Source organism: Azolla caroliniana, unplaced genomic scaffold (assembly GCF_043228905.1).
Source record: "Azolla caroliniana isolate FFs.n. ecotype wild unplaced genomic scaffold, voAzoCaro1.0.p SCAF_9, whole genome shotgun sequence".
Taxonomy (NCBI): domain Eukaryota; kingdom Viridiplantae; phylum Streptophyta; class Polypodiopsida; order Salviniales; family Salviniaceae; genus Azolla; species Azolla caroliniana.
In genome coordinates, this window is record NW_028230444.1 from 2,698,699 (window position 1) to 2,709,818 (window position 11,120).

Here is an 11,120-nt window from a genome sequence, read left to right on the forward strand (position 1 = left end):
ATTTAAACGGTTCGGTTTTGAACCTCTCAAACCGAACCGATTGTTAATTACGACTGACGAGTGAGTGAGTGACAATATGTACAAGAGATCAATTCGCACCATTGTGCGTCTCTGCGGGAATGTTTCTTTGACAGCGTCCTTTCTGTCATGGCGATGGAGGTAGAGAGCGCCTCCCTGTGTAACGTTGTTATCAAGTACTTGCTGGATCAACAATACCTCCTCACTGCCTTTGAGCTAATGCACGAGCTTATCGAAGATGGTCACTCAGATCGTGCTACTCGCCTTCAGCAACTCTTCTCTGACACAGAGGTTTATCCTCCTGAAGAGATCCTTCGCCTCCAAAATCTTCAAGGTAACCTCTTGTCGATCTGTTTCACACCCTATATTCTGTGGATGTATTGGAAATTTTGCAAGTTTCTTTGAATCGTTAGACTTGTGATAAAGCTTGTTGAGATAGAAAGAAATTGGTCGATGTGGTTTAAAACACTGAAATTCTGTGGAGCTTTTGGGATGCGAGTTCCTTACGTGTATTTTCTTTTCACTCGATGAGATACAAAAATACTTACTTAACCTTCAAGCTAAATATGTCGATCTGCATAACACACTAAATACTGTGTATTGTTTCGTGGAAATGCAAGTTTTTTGGTGTCTTCATTGCTGACATAGAAACAACTTGAAGTTTATAGCTGCTTGATGCACCTAGTTTCCATATTGTTACTGGATGCTAGTAGATCTGTTTGTTTAACGCACCAAAATTTTGTTTGTTTTTGGGATATTTGTATAAATTTTGAAATGTAAGTTTTTTGGTGTCTACATTGCTGACATAGAAACAGCTTGAAGTTTATAGCTGCCTGATACACCAAGTTTCCACATTGTTACTGGATGCTAGTAGATCTGTTTGTTTAATGCACTAAAATTTTGTTGTTTTTGGAATATCTGTATAAATTTTGAAATTGAAAGAATTTTGTTAACTTAATGTAATAAGTTTGTGAATCAGCACACTATATTCTGATTCTTTTCGGAAAATTGCCATATTTTATTCTCCTCTTGTGAATTTTGAAAATAAGTTCGTGAGGTTAATTTAATAGACATGGGAAGTACATCAAATGTGCTGGTGTTTCTGGAAATTCACAAGCATGTTTGGTCTCTTTTCTTATAACAGGGGCAGGCTTAAGATTTTGCAGAGAATTTTTATTTTAATTTAATATTTGATTTGTAGATCTCAATGGTGCACTAAATACTGCTGTTTTTGAAACTGTAAGAATTTTTTCTCTTTTTTCTCATGACAAGGGTAAAATTCTTCAAATAGAAAGGAGAATTGTTAACTTAGTTTCATCTCTCCACAGTAAACTAGTAGATCTGTGTGATACACTAAATTTTGTGTATCGTTGGAATCTTGAAAGTTTTTTTTGGTGGTAAAAGTAAACTTGTTGAGATGGAAAGAGCTCTTAATTTAATCTTCATAGTAAATTTGTAACCTAGTGTTGCAGATTTGGGGGAATTTGTAAGCTTTTCCTGACTTTCATTATTATAAGGACCAGGGGCAGACTTGTTGATAGAAATCTTTCTACAGAGATCTATTAATTTTTTGTAATTTCCAAGGTAGGAGGTAGAGCTGTCTGACTCTTTGGATTTTTGCAAGTTTATTGGTCTCTTTTTCTTATTACGAAGGCAGGCTATGTCATGTTCACTTGGGATATCTGTCGATTTTGAGATAGAAAGAACTCTGCTGAAATCTATTAGTTTAATTTTATGCAAGGTACATAAATTATAGAGTTGTATGACACATCAAATGCTGTGGATTTTGGAAAGTTTCATGTTTGTTTTTGGTCTCTGTTCTTATGACAAGAGTAAGCAATGTGTGTTCTCGTTGAATCTAGTTCCTTGTTGAATTGTCTCTTTTCTCGAGATAAAGTATGGGTACATTGCGTTCCCAATAACCATCTTATTTCCAGTTGAGATAAAAAGCTGAATTTTATGCATTGTGATAAGAGTAAGATATATGTGTTCACTTGGAATCTGGTTCCTTGTTGAAATTTGTTGTTAATTTTCTCACTTTTCTTATCAACAAAGCAAGTTTACTAATGGGAAAATCCAACTGCCGAATAATTTACTGATGTGTGCTTATAATATGTGTATTCTAAGATGTTGACCTTCTGGAGTAATTGTGTATGGATACACTGCATTTTCTGATTCTTGTGGATGTGCACCTCTGACAATAGAATATAGAGTATGTATTGGCTATGTTTGTCCTTGTAAAGAAACAAGTTTTAGAACCATTCTGATGTTTTATAGAAAATGCCTTCTAAAGTTTTTCCTTCTCTAAATTTAGATGAAGAAACCATAGCACCACATTTATCTCGACAAATTCTTCTTGTAAAAACGTTACTTTTTTTCCCCATTTCTCTTTTTATTAATGGCTATCTATGGCAATGCGTCTTATAGTTGCAAATCCTCAAAGAGTAGTTGAAGAACGGGATGCTGCAGAAGAGAAAGCAACCATTTTGGAGTATGAACTTCGATTGGCAAAAAATGATATTAACAGGTTGCAAGAGAAGTTGGAGCGGCATACAACTGCAATTTCTACACCATATTCTAGCAGTAATGCATTTTTTCTTAGTACACTGCTCATTTCTATACTTAGATTTATTGTTAAAAGTGTAAAAAGGCCCATGGGATTTTATCTCAAAACTAAAATGGTGGAAGAGGCTGTCTAACTTCAAACATATGCTTCTTTTTTATCATAATGTGATATAAATGTTTATCTATATGAAAAAACAAGAACGGGATGCACAATTAAGGAGGCGGAGGTGACATATGAAGAAGTTTGTATGTGACAGTTATAGAATGGGATTTTGAAGAGAGATTCATTGGGGTAGGAAGTGTGATATAGAATGAGTTGATACAAACTGAAGAGTATTATTCATTGGATCAAAGTAGAAAAATTGCATCTTAGTAGTTTTTACAAAATATGGCAGTACCCTACTCGAATTTTACCTTTCTTTTGTTTAGAAGGTAAAAATAGTAGTTTTTTCCACACTTCTGTGTAGTGTGCAGCAGAGGGTATATTATTGGTCTTCAAATTTCAATGGCTAACTATGACATTTCTCTCATTAGACTTGCATTGGGTCTAGAATTGCATCAGCCACTTCGTAATGTATTGGATTAATTTATCTGTGTTTATGTTAATGTAAATGTGGATTATTTTATATGGCAGTACAATTTTATACTACTATACCTTAACATCTGTATAAATGTTTTTATACATAGCATGCTTGCACTACAAAGTTCAATCATTTTTTATTGATATTTGCAGTTGATGATAGCAAGTCTTTTGAAATCAACAAGGAAGGTGTACTACAAGCTACTATGAGCAAATCAGAGACTGCCATGAGTCCGTTGCTCGATCCAATTCACGAAAGTGAAAGAAGAGCGTTGGATTGGGCAGTTAAGGAATATCTTCTTGCTGCAGGATATAAACTGACAGCTATGACTTTTTATGAAGAGGTGAAAATCTTTGAATTGTGTGATTAGATGCTGGCAAATCTATATTTTGGCAGTTTAAAATTTGGTGAAGATGCGCTAATTACATATATCTGCAGGTTGATCAAGATCTTGATGCAGCACAGGCTGGCTTGATGCATGCTCCTGATGCATTACGACGCTATTATCAACAATTTCTGGCAGCCTCTCCAGAAGAAATTGAGGTGAGCTTTTACGTACCATCTAAGGAAGCAGATAATTTCATTTATCAATCCAGATTTGGAATAGTAAAAGAAGTTTTCATCTTGAACATCTGCTCTTCATTGAACTTTGTCATATATTGCATATATTTCTATAATAACTCTATGGCTTTCATCTTTTCTGTAAAACTTAAAAATAATCTGAAGTTAGAGATAACCATGCTGGAGACGTAATGATGTTTGGTACAAAGATGACCCAAATTTGGGACCATCTCTAGTAATTTTGATGCCAGAGGGTTTCTTGCTTAGGTGCCAGCATTGATATCACTATGTTAGCTTTGATTTAAAATAATAGGTAGTTCTATAGTGTAGAGTCTAGAGGTATCATTCTAAGCCAGTTTTATCAAAAGATAAGATTAGAGAAGCTATGTACATCCTGGCTCACATTTTATTTGGATATCATATCCTACAACTTTTCCTTAGATTCTGATGTCTCTGATAAGAGCACCTGGTCTAGATACTTGAGCGACAAGATCTCAGACAATTACAGAGACCATAGTAAGCCGATTATTTTTTTATTTGCCACCATACACCATCCGGTACGAGAGATATGACTAAATCATGGAAATAACAACAAAAAATATGCATAATCTCATTATAGTTCCATTTCCTTAACAATTAAGATATTATACCTTCGATATCTTGATAGTTTTTTCGGAAATCCAAAATTTCTCTCCTGATGTTTTCAGTTTTTTTACTGAAAACTTTAGAATGTTTTGTAGAAAGAAAGCAAATTGTGAAAAATAAAAACAAAAGTATATATTATAATGGAAATAATGTGGCAATAAATATAGCATTGGCGAGAACAATCAAGTGACCTACATACATACAACATACTGAAAGTATAATATGGAGTTTGTTTACATTGTTAGTTTTCTTTAATACATTTCACTATCTAGTATCCATAATTTTATGAAAATAGGATAGGTAGCCAACTTGCAACTTTGGTTTTTGTCTATAATGTAGGTATAATTTTTGACGAAATTGATTGAAAGCTTAAATAATGGTTCTTAAAAAAAATTCCAATTTGTTCACAAAAAGCATCTTTAAACTTGCAGAAGTGAAATGTGAGGTCGAATACTCGATCTCATCTTCATGGGCCTTTTTTGTCTACTGCTGTATATAAGAGTTTATTTGTATTTGGATATTGAATATCAGGCTTTTGTCTTTCAGGAGAAGAAAATGTTACAAGAAGAAAGAAAAAAGCTCCTTAAGGAGAATGAACTTCTTATGAAGAGTAAAGATGCTCTTGAAAAAGAGATTCTTTTGCTGAAGAAGTCTTTAGAAGCTAGTCTGAAAGACTCAAAAGAGAAGGAAAAAAAGGTAACATGATGCTACTCTAATATATCAAAGATTAGGCTCTATTGATTCTAATGGATGTATGTGGATTGCTATGTTGCAGATAAGTGACTTGAAGCAGTCTGTAGATTTATGTTTAAAAGATATAAATGGGTACAGGATGGAAACAACATCTCTTAAGCTTGAGTTGGAATCTTTGAGAGCTAATGGATTACATAATGGCTTCTCTAAAGCGGAGAGTCAACCATCTACAACTCATCAGGGCATTGATGTATCCAGGGCTGATGTGTCTCAATTTGATCCATCTTTTAAGGAAGATGACAAGGAAGAGAGTCAACCATCTATAGTTCATGAAAGGATAGATGGATACAGAACGGAAGTAGAGTCACAGCTTGACTCTAGTATTAAGTCTGGTAAGGATGCACATCAACAAGAGAATGAAATTGTTGAGGTTTCTGTGGCAAGAGATAGTCAGAACGATCTAAAAGGCAGTCTTGTTTCTGAGCTTGATAATTCTACGAAAGAGAAATTGAATGTAGTGGAGATGCCAACAACAGAGAATGATCATGAGGATACTAAAAACATAGGTTATGAGAATTGTGACGATCATGAAGGAGATCAAGATGCAGTAATTGATAGCTCGGTAATAATGAGTTGAATATGTTCTTAATTTTGCTGCATGAATCATCCTAAATCTATGTCACCTTTTTCAATCTGTCACCAGATATTTCAGAAACATGAAATAAAAACAGTGGAAATACTTGCGGATGCTTTGCCTAAGATAGTTCCATATGTTCTCATTAACCATAGAGAGGTCAGATTATCAAGTTGGGATATTCATACTTGCTGAATGTGTTTTCTACACTTTTTAAGTAATAATACAGTTTTGTATTTCTTTTTCCAGGAACTTCTACCGCTTATGATGTGTGCTATCGAGAGACATCCTGATGGCAATGTCCGCGACTTGCTTACACACACTTTATTCAATCTCATCAAAAGGCCAGATGAGAATCAAAGGAGAATAATTATGGATGTAAAATATCTTATTATTGATCATAGTTAGCCTTGGTGTTTATAGATAGTTGGTTTGTTCTTTATATCGTAGTAGGTTTAAGTTTTTGCTCATTTGCAATGTACAGGCATGTGTGACTTTGTCAAAAAATATTGGCGAAGAAAGGACTGAACTCGAATTATTGCCACAGTGCTGGGAACAGGTACATAATATTGACATTCTGGGGAAATGCAGCTGTATACTTATTCTGGAACTTCAAAACATTTTCAAGTTGCAGTTTGTTTGTAACGAATCCGAATTATCTGGTAGACAATAGTGATGAGAGGCAATGGGGAATATCTGGGGCTATCTTACAATTGCGAGGAGTGGGTTGTAGTTTCTAACCCTTGCCTTCTATGGCTCCCTATAAAATGTACAATCCATTGTGTAGCCTGTTGGATCACATGTTGCTTTGTGAGATAGAGTCTTTCTTGGTGGTATTTCTGTTACTATGCTTTTCCTATTAAAAGCCTTTATACAATCTGTTGTCACATGTTATTTTGTGATAAAGAGTCTTTCATGGTGTTTTATTCCTACAGTTGTCCTAGTAAAAACCTTCATAGCATCTTTTCTCTTTCCTGCTATTTCCCCCATCAGTAATGTAATTTATGCTGTCCATATTTTCACCTTTGAAAACCACTTGCTAAGGAAGTTTATGTTAAAGCATAGCATTCTATCTCAAAATTGAGATTCAGTCACCATAACTGGAAGATGCAATGATTTGGGGAGTAAATGTTCTGTTCATAGAACTTAAAGCGTTTCTTTGGTGTTATGTTTCTATATATTTTTCTTTTATAACTATGTACATTTTTTTTAGAGATGAATGAGCATAGGTATTCAAAAATAGCAGTCATGTTTCTAAAAGGCATACAATTGTATCAATGTCAGTGCTATTGGGTTGATTAATGGATGTGATTTGTTTCTAATAGATCAATCACAAGTATGAGGAGCGGAGATTGTTGGTGGCACAATCATGTGGGCAATTGGCACAGTTCGTTAAATCTGAGATGCGAACATCTCTTATCCTGTCAATAATTCAACAACTGATGGAGGATCCTGCTGCAATGGTTCGGGAGGCGGCCAGTCACAATCTTGCTATCTTGCTTCCATGTATTCCAAGCATGGACAAGTATTTCAAGGTCAGAACTGCTTAATATGCTGAAGGGACAAACTTGGAGCAGAATATATGAATTTGCAAGAGTAAAATCAGAAAGTAAGCACAGCAAGATTCAGGGAGAGAGACAAAATAAAAGAGAAAGAAACTGCCTCTCTCTTATGATTTCTTTTGATTATAGGTTGAGGAGTTGATGTTTCGGCTAATATTGGATCCATCTGGAATAGTGGTGGAAACAACCCTCAAAGAGCTTTTACCTGCAGTAGTGATATGGGGGAAGGAAGGAAATCAGCCTCTGAGCCAGCTTCTTCGGGTTTTGTTTTCACACATCCTGGGTTCTGCACAGGTACAGCAATAGCATCTCGAAAACATATTACCTTTTTTCTGCAATAGTCATTACTAGATCATGGATTTATGTAATTTGTATTGAACTGAGTCTATGGTTTTTGGCATGCTCTTAGTATTCATCAACCAGGATGCTTGATGTTTATCTACTTTACTTATTTTCTCCTCTAGAGGGAAGCATGTGCAGCACCTCACATTGACAAAGTGGGAAATCAGTGCATGTATATATATGTGATGCATTTAATTTGTATGACCATTTCCTTGTTATATCAGCGTTGCCCACCTGCATCAGGAGTTGAGGGTACATTGGATTCTCGTCTGAGGGTTCTGGGGGAGAGGGAACGTTGGAATTTGGATGTTCTGTTGAGAATGCTGACTGATTTATTATGTGAGGTTGCAAAACTTGCTAGAGCAACCTTTCCTTACCGAATAAATTTTGGTAATGAAGCTGAACAGGAAGAACCATTCTTCTCAGAGAGCTTGATCAGGCACCATCTCAGGTGAACATGTCTCTGCTGCTCATATTTCCTTCGAATTTTCCTTGATGCTGAAACCTTTGACAACAGCGTTCAGGGTGAATGGTCAGCGTTTGATTGGCTGCATGTGGACTGTTTGCCAATGTTGTTGCAATTGGCATCCCTGCTTTCATCTGCTGAGGACTCTCTTCGTAGTAGATTAACGAAGGTTGTATGCATACTTGTCTGGCTCTTTAATAGGCATTTAGGTGCACCTTTTTCTTGTAGTTATTCATTGTAAATAATATTTGGACAGGTTCTTCTAGAGATTATCAAACAATTTGGGAACCATTACCTGTCTATCATCATGTTACCAATTTTTTTCACAGCAGTCGGAGATATCACAGACTTACCTGAATTTCCAGCTACCCTTACTTCTCGAGTTAAAGGTTAGCAATTGGCATTCTGATGCACATGGCATGTCAGCTATTTTACTATTTCATTTCTTATTTTCTAAGACAATAATGGGATTGGCAGACTTGAAGCCGAAGACAGACATAGACGAGCGCTTGGCAGTATTGTGTATCCTTCCACTTCTATTAGCAGGAGTATTAGGAGTACCATCAATGCGAGAACAACTTCCAATTTATTTGCGGTCTCTAGTTTTTCATCAAGTTTCAAAACATGGTGCTCTATCTCCAACTCATACCCCAGAGCTTATCAATGCTATGCGGTTTCTGTGGTGTGTGGTACCTTTAAATTCACAAGTTTCTAATCCGTTAGTTTTTTATTATTAATGTGCAATAATCAGAACCAGCATTATCTTGTTACGATATCTTTACAATACCATTAAATATCATGTTGTAGTGGAAACACTGAATGCTCGTATTCTTTTTAGTAGTTGTCTAGGATATTGGATATTATAATAGCATAGGTACATTGCATGAGGTTTCATTGAACAAAAAGAAAAGTACAAATTTTTATAGATATTTCTGAAGTGGATTTGAAGTAGAGTAGAGAAAAGTAATGTATAAAATCTTACAAGTCACAATTTCTTCATTCTGGGATATGCAATACATCATAATGAGTTATATTCTAAATAAAATGATTATTTTTTGTTTATTTTACAGCACGTTTGAGGAGCATCATTCTATCATTATTAATGTACTGTGGGAGCTCGTTGTAAATTCAAATGCTGATGTGAAAATTAGTGCAGCAATGATAATGAAGATTCTTGTGGGTGCCCTTTTTTTGAGGTTGTTCTTGTTTTTTCTGCTCCATTCTATCCTTCAAATCAATGATATGAAATTTGACAAAAACAGGTCCCGTATGTAGATGCAAAGGTTGCAACCCATGATATTTTGCCTGCACTAGTTACTCTGGGATCTGACCCGAATCTTCTGGTTAAGTGTTCAAGTATTCAGGCATTTGGTGCTGTAGCTCAACATTTCAAAGACAATCTGGTATTTATCATCAGCTAAACAATGTCAAAATGCGAAGGCAAATTGGTACCAGACCTCATTTGAAACTCACTTGATGCGTGATTCATATTATTATCTTTATTGTCCAGATCACCGACAAGATACGGGTGCAAATGGATGCTTTCTTGGAAGATGGATCTCACGAGGCTATTGTTGCAGTCATACGTACATTAGCTATTGCTGTTCCCCTAATGTCTGCAAATCTGAAGGACTATATCCTTATTAGAACTTTCCTTGTTGGTTTTGTGAGTTGAGAGTGTTGCTATGTTCTGTTTTCCTTGACAAATAACACTTCTCCTCCAAAAGCTTTTGTTATTGACAGGAGCAACATCAGTAGGAACAAATCTCATGCGCAGACGGGAAAAGGTCGATGCTTTTTGTGAAGCCATCCGGGCATTAGATGCTACTGGTAGCTCGTTTACTTTTACATGTGTCTCTGTTTTCTGCCATATGTTTATGAGGGCAATGTATTAAAATGCCATTCCTGTTGGCAATAATTCCCAAAATATTTATAGTCTACTTGGGTTTAAGTTATAACCAATCTAGTTGTTGTTGCAGATTTAGCTGCCACGAGTGTGAAGGAATTGCTTCTACCTGTGATACAGAATTTGCTGAAGGACCTAGATTCTCTTGATCCAGCTCATAAAGAAGCATTGGAGTCAATAGTGAAGGAAAGGTCTGGTGGAAGGCTAGAAATAATCACAAAAGCCATGGGAAACCACCTGAGCTTCTCGGGAGTGAGTAGCCTTTTTGGAGAGAATGTGTTTCATGCCAAAAAAGACACTCTTGATATGGCAATGGAGCCACAAACGCCAAACCCTTCTCAACCTCCTGTACAAGAAGAAACTCGTTTATTCAATCGGTTCATGCGAGGGAATTTTGGAGATATGATCAGAGGGAAGGGTCAAAACCAGTGATAAATCTCTAAGATGTATTTCAACTGAATCATAATGTCACATTTGTTTTGACACATAAATAAATAATAATTGCTTCCTATTTGCTTTATTGCATTCCATGGCAAAATCTATTCGAAATCTAAAATAAATATTGATTAGTTGTTTGAAAGGGTCAAAACAATGATAATAAGTTTTAGTATCATGCGTTCCAAGTGATTATTATGTAAGGTTCATTTTCCGTGCAAGGTTATGTAGTAATAGCTTATTACAAAATTTTTTATCAACTTTTGTTTACTAGATTATTAAATTGCAAGTTTTGAGCAATTGTAACTTTATTAAAGGGACAATTAAATAGTTGAACTATTGGCTTAGTGAAATCACGTTAGCGGTATAATAAAACTTGTATCAAGGTATCTTTATGTGGAGAGAATACTACTTTTCCATGCCATCACGTAGGATTGTTCTCTTTGTTCATAGCTCTAAATGGTTCAATCAAGATTGCATGCAAATGAGGTAAGAGAAGATGAATTTCAAGACTAACAAGTTCGTATAAGCTCACGTGAGATAGGGTTTCAACTAATAGAGACTAGCTTTGCCATGATAAACACTAGATCGCCAAGTGTGGAACAACTTTTCTTGTTAGAGATCTAAAACATAACTATCTCATGTCTAATTATGGACTCCATGCAACAATCACTTGATTCTACTATCTTTGAGTGATAGAATAGTGAGGGGC

At 35.5% G+C, this 11,120-nt stretch overlaps 1 protein-coding gene across 2 annotated transcripts; it reads left to right on the forward strand.

Moving 5' to 3' along the window:
• The first annotated feature begins 86 nt into the window (after window positions 1-86).
• Window positions 87-10,493, forward strand: LOC147859843 (HEAT repeat-containing protein). Of its 2 annotated transcripts, none has more exons than XM_087324374.1 (20): window positions 87-352; window positions 2,446-2,619; window positions 3,317-3,507; window positions 3,603-3,707; window positions 4,917-5,066; window positions 5,146-5,685; window positions 5,767-5,856; window positions 5,947-6,075; window positions 6,182-6,256; window positions 7,023-7,232; window positions 7,389-7,553; window positions 7,826-8,052; window positions 8,119-8,236; window positions 8,324-8,456; window positions 8,545-8,749; window positions 9,138-9,243; window positions 9,330-9,470; window positions 9,578-9,699; window positions 9,779-9,897; window positions 10,047-10,493. In XM_087324374.1, exons 1-20 carry the CDS (start codon window positions 148-150, stop codon window positions 10,403-10,405), a joined length of 3,564 nt encoding a protein of 1,187 aa, XP_087180500.1. In that variant the 5' UTR covers window positions 87-147; the 3' UTR covers window positions 10,406-10,493. The 2 variants fall into 2 exon arrangements, with proteins under 2 accessions (XP_087180500.1, XP_087180501.1); XM_087324375.1 differs by having other exon boundaries at window positions 2,446-2,601; window positions 9,578-9,701; window positions 9,781-9,897.
• Window positions 10,494-11,120: the final 627 nt, after the last annotated feature.

Bases quoted from the DNA above. Each gene is read 5' to 3' on its own strand.
- LOC147859843 (XM_087324374.1), top strand. From the start codon at position 148: ATGGCGATGGAGGTAGAGAGCGCCTCCCTGTGTAACGTTGTTATCAAG. The intron at 8,750-9,137 runs GTGTGTGGTACC...TTTATTTTACAG, and splicing joins AATGCTATGCGGTTTCTGTG to CACGTTTGAGGAGCATCATT. The intron at 9,898-10,046 runs GTAGCTCGTTTA...TTGTTGTTGCAG, and splicing joins CCGGGCATTAGATGCTACTG to ATTTAGCTGCCACGAGTGTG.